Here is a 21,139-nt window from a genome sequence, read left to right on the forward strand (position 1 = left end):
ATTATGCCAATTTTAGTTATAAAGCGAATATCTTGGCCCATGAAGCTTGTACGTGGATAATTTATAGCTCATTTTCAAGAAAATTAACAATCCTTTAAATGATCTCATTAGATTTCTTCCTTTTAAAATTATTGTAACCTTCTATAAACTTCAAATCAAACCTAGAGATAACATTTCGTACCCTGTCCACTGTCAGTACAAAGCAACAAGGAATAATACAAATTTTTATCAATATATTCCAAAACAAGGAGGGTCAGCCTACAAGCTATTAAGGTTCTAAATACAACGATAAGGTTCCAAATGCAACATGTACGATGGAGGATGAAACGCTTAATAAGACACATAACTGATCATGAGATACAATCTTCTATTTCATTTGTTAAACATTTTTTCAATACACCATCATTACCTTTCATATTTACAGAAATATTCAAAAACACAGCTTGAGATCTGAGGATGACATATACTGGAAAATATGAGCATGCATGGTATGTACACAAATACACTTCAACATTTAAAAGACCGTAATATTGCCAACTTTTCGCAAACAAAAACAATCAGATATCATTAATTTACTGGTTCCATGACTAAGTACACACCAATAATGCAAAGTGATCGATATTTCAATACCCAATGTTTCAAATCTGATGATTTTAGTAATTAATACTGGTAAAAAGATCATTCAATGTAATTATTGAGAAAGGCATGCAATTTATTGGATTATTGATCAAAATTAGTGCTAAGTTTAAATACTTAATGTTACGTGATTTTATTAGCTGTTTTAATAGCTGTTAACCATCTTTTTGAGCTCATTATTTTTCGTTTGATTAATCGACTAATTATAATCAGAAAACTTAAAAACTTCGACGTTAAAGCCATATATGTTATACAATGACGAGAAAAAAGTCCGGTAACCCCCAATTAACTTTCATATGATTTTTTTTCCTTAATGAAACGTGGAGTCGAATGACGATGATATGTACACACACCAGAAGGGGCTAGAGTAAATTAATAATATGAAAATGACTAGTCATAAAGTCATTGTTTTTTTTTGCTTGTCTTTACTATGGCACACACATACATACACCCATATGTACACACAAGGGCGTTTTTTTGCGGATTTCAATTTTTTTCACTATACGATGGGCGTGCATGTGCTTTTATTGCGCTTAATGTAACCAAAAAATATTAAAACCATATAAAAATGGTATGATATACTCTTTCAAATTAAAACTCAAAGTCATGGCTATCTTTTTCTCACAGAAAAATTTAACTTTTCTATCACAAAACCTTTTCCTTAGATCATATATTTTTCGGGCTTTTTATAAACAGGCTGGCCATAATAACGAAGTATACTGCTTACTTGGTAAATATGCGATCACTAAACAATTGGGGAATGGTGTTTGGTGCAATATCTTTTGTAACTCAAAGCTTTTATTTGTCAGTTGTCATAATCGAGTTGTAATGGTCGGAGATGTTATAACAACGCATATTCAACGTATATTTTTTTTTTCGGGTGGTGAATCGGCCAGTTTGAATTTTGATGAAGGTTCAATATTAATTAAAAAACAATCTAACGCTTTGCTTATAATCTTAGCTCACGCGATTGAGTAACGATTCAATACAAATTTTTTTCATAATTGAGTTTAAGATTATTAACGAAAAGTTTTGCTTTGTACGAGAAAGGAATCATTTCGATTGGTATTGAATCTCTAGCTGAATTCACGCAGTACTGAAGTCACCAAGTCAATACTCCAAACACAATAATATGCGGATACGAATGACAAATGAAAAAAGAAATGCTTTGACTTAAAGAATTAAGTATTATACATCCCAGATTCAATCCTTTTCAAACCCCCGAATTAAAAAAAGGGGTGTTATAAGTTTGACCGCTATGTATGATAGTCTGTCTGTTTGTGGCATCGTAGCGCCTAAATGGATGTACCAGTTTTGTTTTTTTTTTTGGGTTTTCTTCGAAAGGTAATTTTAATAGAGGGAAAAAACTAAAAATTGACTATGATCTTTCAAATCCGCTCAGTTTGGAAAAGGCCATAAGGAAAAGGCAATTGATTGGAGAAAGTTCTTAGATGTGTTTCAAATGCAAGTTTAGTGATCTATTCCCGAAAAATTAGTCGGGGGTTTTTTAAATTTTGTAAATTTAACTTGTAAGTAATTTTTGATTCAAAATCTCTAATTATCTCTTTATCTCACCTGATAATGTAAGTTATCACGTGGCGTATGTGTAATAAACAAGATGTCTGGATATTTATTTCGAAAGCTATTGATATGAATGTTTGTTACATTTAAAAGAATAAATAGATGAATGATGAAATGAATTTACGTACATTATTTGTTTTTTAATGTAGGGATCTTTCCGATCCTTTATTTTATATTCTTCTACTTCTATTTATATACAATATCTGATATACTCAAATGAGTGAAATTCATTTCACTATGTTCACTTCACAAAGGTCTTGTTACAAAGAACAAAACAGTAGCTATTTATTGTATGCATTGTTTAATTTTTGATGTAGTTTTAATATTTAACAGTACTTTTTTAACAAAGTTTCTTCTATTTATTTTAAAAAAATTTCGATTTTTTCTCTTGAAACATTCTGTAAAATTAGTTTCATTATACATGTAATAAATATTATATCGATTTAAAATAAACGGTTGACATTTTCAAAACTGTCCCTTCCTTTTTCTGTTTTCCATTTCATACAATATTTGTTTCCTGTGTTTCCACTGGGACCCTAGTTTAATTTAATTTTTTTAACGACTCACGAACTCAACCTCACTTTTAATCAAAAAACGTTATAAGTTTGACCGATATGTGTGTCAGCCTGTTTGCCTGTATGTCTGAGGCATCGTGGCTCCTAAACGGATGAACCGATTTTGAGTTTTTTGTTTTGCATGAAAGGTAATTTAATAGAGACTGTTCTTAGTTAGGTTCTAAGCGCGAGTTTTGAGTTCATAAACCGGAGCAATTTAAAAAGTTGATCTTCAAAATCGGTTCAGTTAGAGAAGGCTACTTTTCTTGACGATTGTGCTTATCATAGTTAAATGAAGTGTGTAATGAAAAATTAAGCAATATAAAAACGTTTAAAAGTTGATATCGATAATCCATTTCATAGCGAACAATAATACATGCTTAGAAAATTATAGACAAGTAAATTTTAGAAAAATTTTGGCATTTTTTGAATCTATTTTTGGGGAAATTGGTAAATCTGAGATACATAAATTTTAAATACTCAATAAAAAAAGCATTATTCAAATAATAATAATAATAATCGTCGTAGTAGTAGTATGGTGTAAGAAGTGACAAATTAGATAAGTGGATATAATTATATTTAAGTTTTTCTTTAGAGTAAAATCTAGATAGGAAGCTAAAATAACACTTTGCAGTTTTGGTTTCTTTGGCAACTTATTTGTAGATTTTTTATAATATTAGTAAAAGATACCTTTATAATTATAATAATTAGATACCTTTACAAATTATTATTTTAAGACTAGGAAAAAAATTAGCATCAATTTAGTTTTTCATCGTAATCAGATTCTAGTCCTTCAGAATTCATCACCTTCAAATTGATGCTGATTAGTTTTTTCACTTTTGACACTTCATCGAAAAAGGACATTCGATTTTTCAATCACATACTTATGCTACTTTTCCCCTTATTAATTTGTGGGGATCTCAAACGCCTTTAGGTACAATCGTTAGAGGTGATTAAAATACACGGTCTTACTGCCTTGTTCCTTGTTGAATATATAATTAAAACAAGTGAAAACAAACAATTGACTGAGTTAATTGTCGAAATACCATGCATAGTCAGTGTTGATTACTTTATCACAAAACACATACAAACATGTGACACAAACATAACTGAAAATCAAGTATAGTACATATTATAAAATTTCCGCCTAATTGGCGCCCTCACGGGTAAACAGTGATGTTTACGAAAAAATGTTTCAAACAAAAGTTGTTTAATTTTTGATAAGGAACATTTTTTACATTTAATCTTTTGTTCTATCTCTAACGGTTTACAAGATAGTTTACAAGACCCAATTGACCTATGATGCTCATTTACGAACTTGACCTCACTTTTTACGTCCTGAGTACGCTGTAACAATTCAGCTCGATATCTTTTTTCGTTTTTGAGTTATCGTGTCCACAGACGGACGGACAACCGGAAATGGACTAATTAGGTAATTTTATGTACACCTATGACAAAATTTGTTTCCTAGCATCATTATTTTTAAGCGTTACAAACTTGGGACTAAACTTAATATACTATGTATATTTCATATATACATGGTATACAAATTTAACTGTCAAAAAAACATAGTGTTACTTTCATTGCTATATTTTAAAAAATATACGAAATTTGTAAATAGTTAACAATATCTGCCTTTATACTGAAACTAATTATATATCTGTTTCATAAGTTTAATCAATAATTGAATGGCATGGCATTATCTAAGCATCTATATTGGCTTGTAAATATTTTAATAGGTACGTAACAAGTGTTCATTCAGGCATAGAGTGTGTTTAATATGAAATTTGTGTGGGATTCAAACCTACATAAATTCCAAAAATACTATCTCGTTGAATGAATTACATTCTTATACGACAAGAAGCACACAGTATTTAAATTAATTGCTTTTAGGTAATATCGGTACAGTAAAATATGTTACAAAAATCGCTCAACAAAGAAAAATGAAAGGAACCGTTCGAATTTTGCTAAAACCTCAAAATGCTCATCAAATAATACCAAATAAAACTATAAATTACAGAAATTTTATTGAGTTTTCATCTGTTTAAATTATTCAAATTTCGATATGCAGACGTGGGTAGTGGGCTGGTGTCTTTTTGGGTTCCTGCATTCAATATAATTGACAATAATATAAAATGGACTTGTGGTATAAAAAACTGGTTAGACGGCAATAGAGCTTGATTCTTTATTTCTAAATAAATGATTTTTAAATTTATAATAAACCGAAAAAATACTCCTATAACTTTCGAGCAGACCTGAATTGATGCTACAGTTAGCACAATTAGCTAACAAAATCAAAAAATCAGATTTACATCACCTTCCGGTCATCATTTGTACTAGTTTTCGAAAATTTTGAAAATTCGAAGTATTTTCTAAAATCTAATTACTCTTTGTTTTTCAAAAATTTTCGATAAGACTCACTAGTTGAAGCTACCTACAAATTTTCATCTCTCTACTTTTTATATTCTGGAGAAAATGGACGTCAAAATTGTGCCCTAATTTGCCCCCCTCACGAGAAAACAATGATGTTTACGAAAAATTGTTTCACACAATAGTTGTTTATTTTTTTATAAGGAACATTTTTTACACATAAACTTTTGTTCTATCTCTAAAGGCTTACCATTAGTAAAAATCAAAATGAAAACCATGAAAATTTTTCAAGCATCATTTCTCAAAAACTATTAGTTATACCCTCATTGTTTTAAATTGATATGGACATTGTTTTTGAAATGAATTGCAAAAACTGAAAAAGGTCGAAAATTTTGCAGTTTTTTACGTATTGCGCAGGTAGCACAATTTTTTTTGCTTGCAAAACGTATGTTTACACTCATCAAAGGGGTCCAAAATGGAACATATAATTAATACCCTAATGTATACAAAGAAGTGTTGGACTCTCACTGATGTATATGACTCATGTATGTGTCTTCAATATGTAATCTTTGAGTGTTGAAAATTCTAAAAGCATCTTTCATAGGTTTTCTGTTCGATTTTTTCCAAATCGTGTTGTATCATAAAAATTAAACCTTCATAGAAGAGCTTCTTGGATGCCAAAGCCGTCGCCTTGAATAATAAGACAAGTGAAACATTGAAAATACAAGAAGCTTTTGTTACAATCAAACTTCTTAAAACGAGGGTATAATGTCACTCGTAAATCTACCTGTTGCGTTTTGAATTTTCGTATACGATTAAAGGAAAGAATTGAGGGTGGTTTATCATGTAAAAAAAATACTTTTTACCTTTATTTGCAATAAAAGCTTTCACTTTCAAAAGCTTCTTATATTGCTTGTTAATTATCAACTCAACAACGTTTTTATATGACTTTAAAGATTTACTTTCTTTTATTAAAATTATATAAAAATTTTGTTCGCCAGCTCACTTGCCAATACTTTTAATGTAGAAATGGATTTTATTTACTAGTATTGAATTTATTTAATTTTTTTTAGTTCATTTTCATTACTGTACTGTTCGAATTGAATAGCTAAATTTTATTTTATACATACAATGCTTTTTCCATTAATTATTTTAAAATAAATTTGTCTTGATTAGATGTTTTACATTTTAATTAAGTTGTCGATCATTTTAATAAAGATGTAAAATAATATTAGAGGTCCTCGCATAAAAATATAGTGTGTAGCCTATATTTGTCTAAACCCATGGCTACATATGCGACTCTTGGTAATACATTGGAAAAATAGATGTCAACATAGAATAAAAGGGGATGTCCGTGGTCCAACAACTTGAAGATTGTGATTTTCTCCTTTTTAACCGAACCAAAAAAAGGGGTGTTATAATTTTGACCACTGGGTGTGTGTGTCTACCTGTCTGTCTGTGGCATCGTAATAGCCGATTTAGATTTATTTTGGTTTTGTTTGAAATGTAATTTAATGGAGAGTGTTCTTAGCTTTGTTTGAAGTGCAAGTTTAGGGCTCCGTACCCGGAACAAGTAACAAATAGGCGATGATGCGAACAAAATTTTGGTAAAGAAGTTCATAAATTGACTAAATTAGTTAGTATTTCCGTTTGTTCATACGTCCGTCTGTCCGTCCGTGATCACGATAACTCAAAAACGAAAAGAGATATAAAATAAAACTGAAATTTTTCAACTAGTAGTCTTATGAGACATTTTCAAAAACGCTTTACGATTCTAGAAAATACTTTTGAAATTTTCGAAAACTAAACTTCCAAATAATTGTGTTGGTCTCTTCTAATAAATAAAAAATATTGCAAGTAGTGACATTCAACACTTTCTATACAGGGTATTTCAACAATTAACTCAGTCATTGTTATTTTCACTTGTTTTGTATACATTTTTGTATTATTAATAATAGGTTTTTCTGTATAAAGCAGTTACCAGCATCAAAAAATACATGTACTTCATTATTGTCAGCAAGTATATTAAAACCGTCATACAACGAAAAAATCTAGTTCCCGTTAATTGAGGACGTTACACTGAGATAATTTTTGGCAGCAAACATTAGAATACCATTTTTCGAACTATTATTGCAAGGAAATTTACTTGTTCCCAGCATACAAAAATGATATTGTTATTCTAATCTATTAAAAATTGAGCCATTAAAACATATAGTTACAGAACCCTTTAATAATGTAGGAAGCATGTAAAAAAAAGTTATATAAAAGACACTATTAACTTGAAATAAAAGCTACTTGCGTGAAAATAGGTTTTCTATGTTTTTTAATTGAAAAACTGAATAAATTAGTTTGAAGTGTACTTATTTGATTTTGTTTTTTCGTATTTGAAATAGTATGTGATTGATTCTATTCAACATGTTCTGTAATATACTGAAAGCTTTGTTTCACAAGTACTTGATACAAAATTTTATTTAAATTGTATTTTGTTGACAGGAGTTCAAATAATCGAAGTGGGATCTTTTGGATTACATTTTTTACGCAAATTCATATTGACGAAATGTTGAAATAATAAAGTTTTTTTAATATTTTTAGAATAGGTTAGGTTGATGAGCTAGGCTTAGTACCACAGTACTTAAACTCACTCACAGGCCGAAAATATATTGTGTATTAAAAAACCCTTTGATAACTCTTAAACCTTCGCTTTGAAGCATCTTGAACTTTAAGCGAAGTTTTCTTTTTATACGATTGCCCCCGCTTTTGGCAGAACGTTAAGGAAAGTTCCTGACACATTAGAAAGACTGTTTCATCGTCCTCTTATTGCTGAGCCCACATTGTTTCATTTTGTTTCAGCATATTGGAGGCTCTAATATTTGCACGCATTTTAGCTACAATTCTTGCAGTTCCATCCGCTTCTATGTTTCGCATGAAATCTTAGTGACTGTGAAATCATATTTTACAGGCAAAAGGCGCTTTGCGGTTTTTCGAAATTCTCGAAAACCAAAACAAACGGCAGCTGGATGGCCGCTATAGTTGTGTTTTTTTTAAACTTTTCTTATTTATTTGAAATAATGACATTCAACATTTTTTTACAGGGCATTTCAACAATTAACTCAAACTCAGTCAATTGTTTGTTTTTACTAGTTTCTTACAAAAAGACTAATTTATGTCTGTTGTTTAATATTTTTTGTTAATATAATTAATTTCGAGAGAAATTGAATGTAAAAATGTTTCTGTACAGATAAATGCCCTGAATTTTGAAGCTCTGTTTGGTTAGTATCCTGTTTGTAAACCATGTCGTTAATAATTTATATTATATGAAGTAAAAAGAGTTCTGACGGACGTTCTTGTATATGTGTATACATATACAAGACGGACGGATTGTATATGTGTATACATGAACTCAGCCGATCAGACCCATCACTTGAAGTTGTACACATACAATACCAATCACACACAGTAACACATAACCAAAACACACCATATCACACAAAACAAATTCCCTCTTTTATATATAAAAACGCCCATAAAAAATCTTTTTATTTCATATATTTTATATGGCTAACGAAATAGCTTACAATCGGTATATGGTTTTTGGAATGCACTTTTGTAAATGAAAGTGGATTTTCCTAAAACTTCCCTAAAACCCCAAAATTGGAGGGAATATTTATTTTTTTTATTTATTTTCGTTTATTTTGACAACTTCCATCTCTTACTTGTAACAAAAACGAGTTGGTTCTTAACTGACCTTGAAGGTTGCGGTTCAGTCCCAGACTCCAATGAGATGCATTGATAGCAATCACTTTGGATTCACGCATTGATAGCAATCACTTAATAAACTAAGGACTTCTGGTGCATATTGTATACTCCAGCTGTTGTCCATATAGGTCCTGTATGCAAATGTCATTGGACTCGCGAGAGTCATTTATTTGCAAATTTTCCCTGGTGTAGGTTACGAATTGTTTTTATTAAAAAATTCGTTTTCCATTCATTTAGATTAATGATTAGACATTCTTTTTTATTCGATCAAGCTTTAGAAGTTGTGTAATCATGGAATTTTATGCGAATTCATTATGGAAGTCATATGAATACATAAATTTTTGTATGAAATACTGAAAATATCTAACTTTATGTGAAGCGGATGATAAAGTTATGATTAGATATCATATAAAATAATTTTTTTTTATGAATACTGACAGTTAAAAAAATGATTGATTATATTTGGTAAAATATACTGTACAGTGTGTAAAATATACATATCATACATATCATCTTTATTTACTTTTACGTACAGGAAGTTCCGAATAGAACAATCAAATTAAATTCACTGTGGGTTTTTATTACGGTGTATTAGCGAATTTCCGAAGGAAATGGAGCTTTCCAAGGTCAAGTTCCTTAATGAGAAAAATAAAAATAAATACATATAAACAAGGGGTGGCGGGTTCCAAAAAGTACAAAATATTGAATTTTTCAAAATAAATTTTTTTTGTATTTTATGATCAGTTTTAAGCAAAAAAGTACTCTTATGAATTATTTCTAGGTGCTTTGTTTTTAAAATAATTATTCCTGAAAAATTAAAAATGCAATATTCGATTTTAAGAAAAATGTTGTTTTTTTTTTTTTCAATATTTGAGATAATTCGCTTAGCTAACGCAGCTTCTGCGATACGATTTTTTTTAAATTTAAAAACAATCTTTTAAATCGAAAGTAACAATTTTGGATGACTTTGAATTTCAAGTAGCTAAATTTAATAATTGGCTACCAAACTCTATTAAACAAAAGTGACTTCATTACTCAAAACCACGACTTTACATCCGACTTCAAATGCAAATTATTACTTCCCGGTGATCAATATAACGAACAGAATATCAAGATAAAAATGGGTACAATTAGAGTAATTTCAAACTTATTTTGAAGGAGCCAGTGTAGTTATCGTGGAATAACACTCTCGTAAAAATCATTTCTTTAACCCATTTACCAATGTCTATTCAAATTTTCAAAATTGTAACTCAATTTAATTAAAGCTACAGCAATAAATACCAAGCAATACCAAATTAAAGCAATACCAAGTTAGCCATGATATATTAAAACATTGCCAAAATTATCTTAAAGTTTATTATTTCAAGAAGATATGCTCATATTACTGAAGCCATTCGAAAACAGTTGGATCATGCTTTTGGAACATCCTATATTTACGATAATTTTTTTGAAAACTATATATGACTTTATATTTTTCGACGTGGTCATTTTCATTAAATGGTTATACATGAAAAAAAAACCTTGTTTACCAATTTATCATTTTATTTTTTTTTTTGGTTTCATGTACATGAACTTTTTTTTTGAATATTATTTGACAGAAATATGAAACACTATTAATAATTCTGTTAACTTTTATTAGAAATTTTATTCTAGTAAATATATGACCTATATTTATTGTTTTTAAAACTGCTTTACAAATTTGACTTTGTTCTAAAAGATAGAAAACAATCAAATTCCAGTCTATAACGTTTGTTGCTCTATATTTAATAATTATGCATGTACTTATACCGTTGTTGCACATTTCATATTTTAAAAGTAAGATATACAGTTAAACCTGGGTAAATGAGAACTGGATAAGTGATAAAGCTCTATAACTGAGAGTAATAGCAAATACTCGTCATTTTAAGCTCCCAAAACCTCTATTAGCGAGTAACAGAAACCTCTGTAAGAGAGAGTCGTTTTTAACTCATGGACCTCCGTAAGTGAGACTGCTACTTATCGATACCTCTATTAGCGACAGTCGAGCTTTTTTTATTTATATTATTAAGGAGGAACAAAAGCTACAATAAAAATACATTCGTACTTGCTGTGACTTGATATTGCTGCGTACTTCTCTAAGAGGGAAACGCTATCCATGTACCTGCATTAGCGAGAAACTCGGGTTAGTGAGAAACCTCTATAAGCGGTAATGAGATTGTGCTCCCTTGAACTCTCGCTTATCCAGGTTGACTGTAGTTTTTATTCACAATTTTGTATTTAGCGTCAGAAGCTATATCAAGTGGTTAAAAAAAATTTAAAACGGTTTGGGCTTGTACTATAACTACTAGTATTGTGTCTAGACATGGGGTAGAATGATTCGTATTTTGTGGTCGATAAAAAGAGCTTACTACGTGTCTTTATTTTAAACAATTGACCCATAGTAACTAGCCTTCTTCTCACAAATCATTTGAGAAAATTTATCTTCTAAGTTCTGATTGTATACCTAATTTATTTTGATATCTACTAATATCTAGAAACATGTTATTGAATTGTATATTCTAACATAAAATTTGTAATTTCTTTGCTCACAGATAATACTAAAGTAGAATTCAATTATTATTTTAATCTTTTCGTAATTAAAGAAATCGTCTCTTTTAAAATAATAATATTTGCGAAGTTTCAAACATATTTATTTCCGAGAAAATTGGTCTTATCGACATCATTTTGCAACACAATTGAATACTCTTAAATTTAGTTTTTCAATACGAAGGTGATTAATTTTTACTACCTTCCACTGTCTTTTTTGTTAGTCACGGTCATAGATAGAACGATGAAAAAGTTGTTTTATAATTTTGTAAAAACTTTGAAAGAGTTCAGGGGTGAAAATTATTTTACAAGAAGTTCCATATGTGTTCGTTCGAAATCTTACGCATTTCTTTGTCGAATGGGATTTTGCGAATTCTCATATTAGGAGCTTTTAATCGGTCCTAATTATGCCCTGTCAAATCCCATTGCACTCTAACGAACTATAGCTTTTTTTAAAACATTTTTATAAAAACTTGTTTAATTTAAATTAGCCACTGCTTACACAGCTAAGACTTTTTTAAATCTTGAATAGAAATTTTAATTATACGGCAAGATTTTATTGTACTAAAGAGAAGAAAATATTTATTTTTATATGAGCCATTATTTCTAAGAACTTGAGACGCTCCGAATCGTTCCCGATCTTTTAAATTGAGAGCCTCACGTTTTTTTCATGTATGAACTTTTATAAATAGTCATGCATGAGCTTTTACAAATAGTCATGTAATAGTCACTCATAGAAATAATTATTTTGTACTTTTTAGGTCAATAAAAGGTTGCTTTTGAAAAAGTATTTTTTAATTAAATTTTTTTTAAGTATTAAATTTTGTTGTTAAGATGGGCTTAGAATTTCTTAGTTTTTATCTGCAAAATAAATTTTTTTACAATAGGAAAAATTTTTAGAATATTTCTTACTTTAATTCTTCTAGCAATAAATTTTTTTAGAGTTGATATATTTATGGAGATACTTGGTACTATTTATTGCTAAAACCTCTGCTACGCAGCTTGGCATGTATTCCATTTAGTTTTCATATTCACAAGAGAATAGCGATGAGTTTTTAAAATTTTTTGGGGTCTGAATACAGCTATACCATGATATTATGAGTATAATATTATTTATACCTTTATTATATACATTCTGTTAACGAATTATATATAATATACAAATTTTTACTTTTTTTGTACCTACGATCTAACCATTCGTTCACTACTCATTCCATTTTCAACATTCCTTCGCCGTTTGCATGACGATATCCTTCGTGTATTGCAATAACACAGCTACTCCATTAGATGAGGATAAAATTCCTGTGAGCATGCTTGGTTTTTTTCCTTCTTAGTTACTAATACACTAGGATAAAATATAAAATTTATTTAACTTCTTTTTTTACACTACAGTGTTGTTGGGCACTTGGCTAATCTATACTAAGTTAACGGTTTTTAAATTTTATTTTAAATTGAAAAAGTGCTTTGAAGTATGTGAATTAAAAGTTTTCTTAAACGCGATTCTAATAATTGTCGCAGAGTGTATTCACAAATGATGTAACTTACAAATTATGTACTATGAGTTTTCTCAAAAAAAATTTTATTCTATGCGTCATTGAATTTTTTTTCGAGCTGTTTTCTTGCAAGAAACATATTAGTTTTATTATTATTATTATCACATGTTCATGAGAGCACCTTCAGGTATAATCGGTAGGGTTGATTCCTAGCACATCAGGGTTTGTGTCATGAAATACATGTTTTTGTACCATGTTTCACACATAATGTACCATAGCTAAAAAGGTTTTTTTTTGTAGGTTGTTTAAAATTTTCAAAAAAACATGTAATAAACTTAATCTAAAAATGGTGCTTATATATTGTTCTGACACGTAAAGATTTTCAAAATTTTGATCAAAATTTTAGAGAATTTTTGCAGGAACCCATATGGAAAAAAACAAGCGAAACAAGATGAGCGAACAATTGACTGAATTAGTTGGTGAAATACCATGTATAGATAGTGTTGATAGCGTATTCGTTTGTTTTTTACGTCATGTAAGTAAAGAAACAAACACATACATAATATATGTAACGTATAAAATTAAAATATGATAATTTGCGCCGTCTTGGGAAACAGTGATGTTTACGAAAGAATGTTTAAAAAAAAACTTAGAACATTTTTTACCATTAAACTTTTGTTCTATATCTAACGATTTACAAGATCCTGGCCTATGCTTCTCATTTACGAAATCGACCTCACTTTTAAAGTCCTGAGCACGCTATAAAAATTTCAGCTTGATATCTCTTCCCGTTTTTGAGTTATCATGTTGACAGACGTGCGGACGGACAGACAACCGAAAACAATGGACTAATTATGTGATATAACAACATTTTTTTCGTAGTATCAATATTTTTAAGCGTTACAAACTTGGGAATAATAAAATATGTACATTTAGAATTGAAATTCCACAAACTGCAACCAATGTGAAAATTATAATATGTAGATATGGCATTACATATATGTGTTTTATATATGGTTCTTTTTTTTACAGAACCTGAACAACGTCTATTACTATATCAAAGTGTACCACAGCGGGGGCAAGTAAATATCTCGTGTAGTGTGACAGCTGTCTATCCAGAACCACAGATAGCCCTTTTCAAAGATCCTGACAGGAAAGACAGGTATATGTCAACCATAATAATAATATATCATTTGTTATTCTATAAATGTGTTTATCAAAATTTAATTATGATAAATTAGTTTTTATTTTATATAATATATATATATATATATATATATATATATATATATATATATATATATATATATATATATATATATATATTATTATTAAATGCATCATGTTTTTGAATGAAAATGTATTTTAGATATTAGTAAATATTCAAATAATATTTGTAAGGCTTATTTTACACTCAGATGTATGGTTGCTGTTAATTGTAAAGGCTGGTTGTTTTTTAAACCGAAGAAAAATACATTAAGAAATCTAAATCGCTATGATATTAATAAATATAAAATGGCAGTACATAGTCGATGGGGTACTGAAGTCGTGTGGATGCGACCCCTGTAGTCCACACGACGAACTTCCTGAGGGGGGAAAAAACATTAAAATAAAGGTCTTGTTAGCCTTCATAGATTATTATTCGAACATAAGCATATGCTGGAACGATCATTATTTCTATAGATAATTGACATGTTTTATCCACTTTTCAGATTCTGTTTATTCAGCTTTTTTCTCTTTCAGTTCTTAGATACTTAATGTTAATGTCATAACTGGTTCGCTAGGTAATCGAGGCGAAAGAATACGAATGAACATACGCACATACGGTCATACACACACACACACACAGACACCACATTGAAAAGGTTTGATTCGGATATTGAAATCGCGAAAATATGTAAAAATGGAGATTTCCCAAATCAGCCCCATTACATTAACTTCCTCTAGGAAGCTAAAAATATAATTTCACAGGTTATTTTCATATCTGATAGTTTGTATTTCATTTGCATACCATTTGTAAGATTTTGAATGAATCATAGATCGTGAATTGGAGCGAAATCGAAAAATGTCATCCGTTTTTCTAGTATCAATTAATTTGACGCCTTAAAAGCGATTTGTGTGTGCTTATTATCTGTAATCATTTCACCATAAATAATAATTTCAACTTTGTAAAAACTTACATAATCTGAGTGTAAGTTTCGACTAATGAATTATTTAGCTATGGCGAACAGTCATTGGGCTCAGTCGAATTACAAAGGTCAATGTCGATAAAGTAGTCCAAACTTGGTCTGCCATATCTCGCTTCATTCCAGCCTGTCACGATTTTCATATATGACTGAAATCATATGATCTAAAATTATTTTTCAATCAAAACAGGATCATGACGATTAACAGTTGTTTGTGTTTAATTAAGTGGTTTATTCCCTTTAAAATAATAACTAAAAAGAAGCACTTACAAAGGTTGGAAGAATTTGGACAGCATTGCTTAATCTCATTCAAATAATTCATTGCACTGCTCTTAATTCTTAAACCATTCTTTAATCTGCGCTTTGAAGCGCTGCCATGTTTTAGGGTCATTATTTCGCTATTTCCAGTAACTCCGATCATTTAGAAAATCATTAAAATTGTATAACACTGGTTTTTTACTATCAAAAGACTAAAAATAAGTTTTTTTCCTCATCCAGTCCCTACAGTAGTTGTCATCATTGTCCATTTTTTACGTTGATTTCAACGGCTCTGTTAGTAGATGCTTCACATCTCTACGAGAAGTAGTATAAAGGCAAAGCTTCAAGCTATTCCTAATGCATTAACCTCTTTTTAGCTTGTGCATGTTGCATGTTTAGAAAAATACTAAATGTTGATTATACACAAATAGCATACAAATGTTCCACTGTATGCTGAACAAATAACAACATTGACTACTAACACATTGTGTTAGTAGTCAATGTGAAATTCTCAATTAGCATAAAAAATAGATGTACAGTAATTGAAATGGTATGAAGTGAATCAATCCATAATTAACCATATAAAATACACTTAGATTAGCGTAGCTTCTTATTAGAAATTAATTTTTGACACTTCCTGCCCCTACTGCAACTAGCTCTATCTCTACCTTTTTCGACATGAAAAATGAGGGTTTAAAAAAGACGATTTCGTTGGTTTAGGTGTTAACATTGTAAGATTTTTTGATAGTTTTCCAAGAAGAAACTCAAAAATATGATTCCTTTAACACGCAGTAATTCATGGAAATACAAGCTGGTTAATATTATAACTCTAGGAAATTAATATTTAAATTTATTTATTACATTATTAATTGAAATCAAAAATAAATAATTTAATAATTATATATAATTAAAATAATAATATTTTACAATAATTTATTAAACCCCGCCGGTTTAGTTTGAAAATTAATGCATTCCACAATATTTTAAAATATTTTACTCAGGAGCGTGGTAGCAAGTTTTTAGTGAGTCCCACAAAATTTTTTCGGTCGATCGACCTGGCTGCATTTTACTCCGAGAAGATTTGAGACTTGTTTTTTGTGGCTCAGTAGCATAAGCAACACTTTGTAAAAGTATAAGATTTCTATTCTTACTTGCAGTGTGTTGGGGCTACTTTTTATAGAGCAGCCTTATTTATATGATTCGAATCTAACCTCACAAATAATTTATAGATAAAGAACTCCATTCGATTTTTAATATAAATAATATTATGGGAAGACCGACCCAGTACAACCAGGAGGGATCAATAAGTAATTTTGACTAATTGACATATATATTTAGAAGTTTCATATTTTATTTATTTCATATTTCAATGCAACTTGAGAAACTGCAATAAACAACAAATTTTAACAAACCCTAAATCGGGGTCTATAAACAATTTTCTTGTGAGGGTTGTAGGCAATATGGTATAAATTTAGTAGGTATTGCCAAAAACTTAAAAATGATGAATGTGATCTTGAAATGATCATGGAAGACCCTTTATAGGCCAACATTAAAATTACAAATGGAAACCTTAATTTTTCAGTAAGTATCGATTCTTAAGAAATAAGAAAATAGAAAATAAAATCTTAAAATTCATAAAACATATAAATAATTACCCAAACCCACAATACTGTATATTTCTAAAAAGTTAGAAAATTTAGAATTGAAATTTGATGAAATAAAACTTTGTTGATATTTAAGTACTTTTCAAAATTTTGTTATTAATTTATTGAATAAATTGAGTGTAACGCCCTTTACTAATTATTTTTCTGAGTAATAATGGAATAATTGACAGATTTCGAACATTAAGAACATAAATTACTATGAATACTTCCATTATCACTGACATTAAAGATATGATATGACATTTAATTAATATAATAAATAAGTAATGAATGTTGTATATTTACAAACCCTTATTGTTGTAAAAATCACTTACTAAACTGTTAACTATAACAGATATTGTAATATACAGATGGGAATTATGTAAGTGAATACAAATTTCAACTAACTTAAACAAAACAAACCATTAGTTTTTTTTTATTTGTAATGCACCTTGATCATTTTAATTTTTCGTTCCATCATGATTTTTACAAACGATCCGACTCCTAGATCAGGGTTTATAAACAATTTTCGTATTAATATCGTAATTTGGTATGTATTGCAGGGCAGACTAACAAAAAAATAAATAAATAAATAAATAAAATCATTTCTTCAAATCCCCCAGTAAAGCATACTAAAAAAAAAAGAAAACAGATTTATGAATCTAACCATCGTATAAGCTTATGATGGTTAGATTCATAAATAATTTTTTATTATAGGATCATAAATAGTTTACAAATTGATTCAACTAAACACGTTAAAAATCGACTGCAATAATAAATTCACCTCTCACAAAAAACTATAAACATAAAATCTAAATTAATCAAAAAAAAAAAAAAAAATGAACGTTAGTTTCAATTATTATTGAAAATTGAAGAATCTGTCATCTGGTGGGCTTTCCAAGTTATTTAAAGATTAGTAAAAATACGTCTTAAATAGATTAATACCGACATGGCGATATTGTACAAAAATTTACGCTTTCACGTGTTGAATGTCTAGCAGGTCAGGTCCTTAATATAATGGAAGTAATATGATGACTTTATACACAATCATGTTATGTTTGTTCTTAATTGTAGTTTTATAATTTGTTTATAGTTTTTGTATTTAAAATACAGTTTCACATAATATTATTTTTAATGTCAATAACTTAAAATTCCATTATGAAGTAATAATATAACAATTTTCATGCTGCCAAGAAAAACTAATTTAAATGTCATTTACCATTGCCTTCGTTCCTTCGCTCTTTCTATTTGTAACTATAAACATTTGTTGTGACTGTGTTACCACTATACTTTACAGTGTGTCCTAGAAGTCCTTGACTACCCTTTAATGGGATATTTCTTCTAAGGTAAGTTATGTTTCCAACAAAAGTTGTTGCATTAAAGGGGGTATCTCAAAGGCACCTTGGATTGAACCTTGATCTCCGCGATTAACTGAGTCTCCTTAAAGATAGAAGATAGAAGACTTTTAATTAGTTGAATTGTCTATTATAAAAGCACGAACATTTTAAGCTTAGTGTTTAAATTTTTCAAATTAAAAAAGACCCCATTAAATGTTTCGGATACGGAAAACTAAACTCGCACTTGAAACATAGTTTAGAAGCTCACTCTCCAATCAATTAAAACTGTCAAACAAAAGAAAAATATCAAAATCGATGCCACAGACAGACGCGCACACACACAATACGATTGTACTTATAACACCCCCACTTTTGGTTCGGGTGTTAAAAAAGCATTTCTGTTTAATACAAGTTAATGGTCTTAGACGGAAAAACATTTTTAGTTCAAAGTGATTTTTTATCTGATTTTTTTTTCATTGGTAACGAAAATGATTTTAAATGACTAACTTTGGACACCAAGGTCAAATCCAAAGGAATTGGGAGATGCACGTCTTTGATACGCAGAATTATTAAGTTAAAAATTTTGGTAACTGAGATACCTTAAAAGAAGTCGCCCTATTAGCTCAGTTGGTTAAGGCGTAACCAATTCCGCCCGCGGTATGCTTAGGGTAGCAGGTTCGATTCCCACCGTCGCCACAAAATTAATTTAACTAATATTTGTGTGGGGCTGGCGTAGTGCATGGTATATGCATGAAAGAGGGGCACTCAGCCTCTAAAATTGAAGAGCTGATAAATGAAATTATCAGCGGAAAGGTGGTAAAACACATATATGGTATCACAATGGGCTCTAAGTGTGTCCTTCGTGGACAGCCAATATAGCCTAACGTAACCTAACCTACCTTAAAATAAAAATGTCATTAAAAGTTGACTAAGGACTTCTGATTCATACTGTATTGTGTACGGTTAGTTTGTTGTAACAGCTCAAGCCTAGCATGTTTTAGTTTTTATTTCACTTGATATGAATTCAATTACAATTTTCTATTAGTAAAATGTTATACATATTTATTTTCCTTTTTATTTATTTTTACATTTTAAATTTAGATATTTAGTTATTTATTTAGAATAAAAGCCAAGTCTCATTCGATAGTTTTTATTGAACACGTTTGTATAAAAATATATGCAAACAGCATTGTAAAGGTCATGTTTTTTTCCTCATCAGAGGCTTTATACTATTTGCCACTTTTTATTTAAATGAGATTCATTTCTGATCAGGTTTTTAATTACTTTGAAAAGAGCAAGAACGGAGTACTTGTACGGGGCTCGGCTCTTATAAAACTAAAAATGTGATTTTCAACCCTCCTGGTCAATTTAAAGGAGCTATAGAAAACATATTTTAATATAAGAAAGAAATTTTTGTGATAGATAGCTTTTTCTTCGAAAGTGACCATTTTCGGATCCATGCTAAGATGAAGTTTTTGTAATATTTTGATGTCAAGAGAAAAATTCCTAAAGCTGGGGAAACTGACATTTAAATTCAGCTTCAGCCGGCGTTTTTGTGTGTTTACTGATCAGAAAACAGCCAAAATTACCATGCTACTGTAGGCGCTTTTTTTTTTCAAAAACTACATGTTTCTACTACATTCAGCTTCATTGTATTTATTTAGGGATAAAATCCAGAATGATTGTAATAGTATAATTTTATACTTGATTATTTTTTTATCTTCACAACTTTAAACAACTGATCACCGATTCTAAATTTTTCTATATTTTTGCAGAAAACCAATAAAAGATGTTGAAGTATGGTCACGTATAAGAGATCGTGATGGTAGATATGATGTAACAGCTTTAGCAACACTACCCGAATCAGAATTAGAACCCGCTGAATCGGTATTTGATTGTGAGATGACAATACCTGGTACAGGATATACGAAACGAACGAGTCGTGTTTATTATCCAGAAGGTAAATATTATGTCTATTCTACTTTAGTTTTTTGTTCTCCTGTGTTTCCTCAGTGAATTGTCTCATGACTGTGTATACCGGATTCAAGTGACCACGGTCTAAAGTTTTTCCTTTTTTAAGATACAAGATGATAAACACACATTTATACACCTTTTCAAACAAAAATTTTGCAATTTTATCTATAAAATAGGAACAACTTCATGCTACCTTTCTGATATCATAAAATAATTCGAAAATATGATACGAAGTCCATACTTCTATGGTGAAGATCTACGGAAAACATTTTTTGGGTAGCGTGAGCGGGGGGTTTAACAAGTCGCAAATCCATAGTGAAACGAATTTTCTGTGATTATTTTTGCCTGCCATTGGGTTTTCGTTTACCAATTTTGTATCGTTTTTTGTGGTACCACCTTCAATAATTGTAAGTGTCCTGCAATTTCTTTTTATCCGACTGCGCAACACAAAGGGGTAGTAATATGTTTATCAATCGATGTGGGCATCTATAGATGTATGTTTGGCACTATAGAGACCCAACGTGTGGAACGATTTTAGTGATTCTTACGTCAATCGGGACTCATTATTGAGAAGTTCCAGCTTTAATTTAACGCAGTCGGTTTATTTTTTGTTTTTAAATTTATTTTATTGCGTAATTCTTTATCGTATTTTGATTTCTATAAATAGACACTTGAGCCACAGTTAAAAATTTATTTTTCTTTATAACCAAACTTACCTTTACCAACCATACAAATAACAGACAAAAAGAATAATATAAATTGAGCTTCATTAAGTGCTCACGATCT

General features: G+C 29.7%; 1 protein-coding gene across 1 annotated transcript in view; it reads left to right on the forward strand.

Annotated features, from left to right (window-relative positions):
- LOC123292679 (nose resistant to fluoxetine protein 6-like) overlaps nucleotides 1–21,139 on the forward strand; it is a 160,505-nt gene that overhangs the window by 72,320 nt on the left and 67,046 nt on the right. The window contains exons 9-10 of the mRNA XM_044873392.1: nucleotides 13,988–14,117; nucleotides 20,155–20,339. Coding sequence (XP_044729327.1) covers nucleotides 13,988–14,117; nucleotides 20,155–20,339 — 315 coding nt within the window. The remainder of the gene's footprint in view (nucleotides 1–13,987; nucleotides 14,118–20,154; nucleotides 20,340–21,139) is intronic.

The sequence above is a fragment of the Chrysoperla carnea genome, chromosome 2 (genome assembly GCF_905475395.1).
Source record: "Chrysoperla carnea chromosome 2, inChrCarn1.1, whole genome shotgun sequence".
Classification (NCBI taxonomy): Eukaryota; Metazoa; Arthropoda; class Insecta; order Neuroptera; family Chrysopidae; genus Chrysoperla; species Chrysoperla carnea.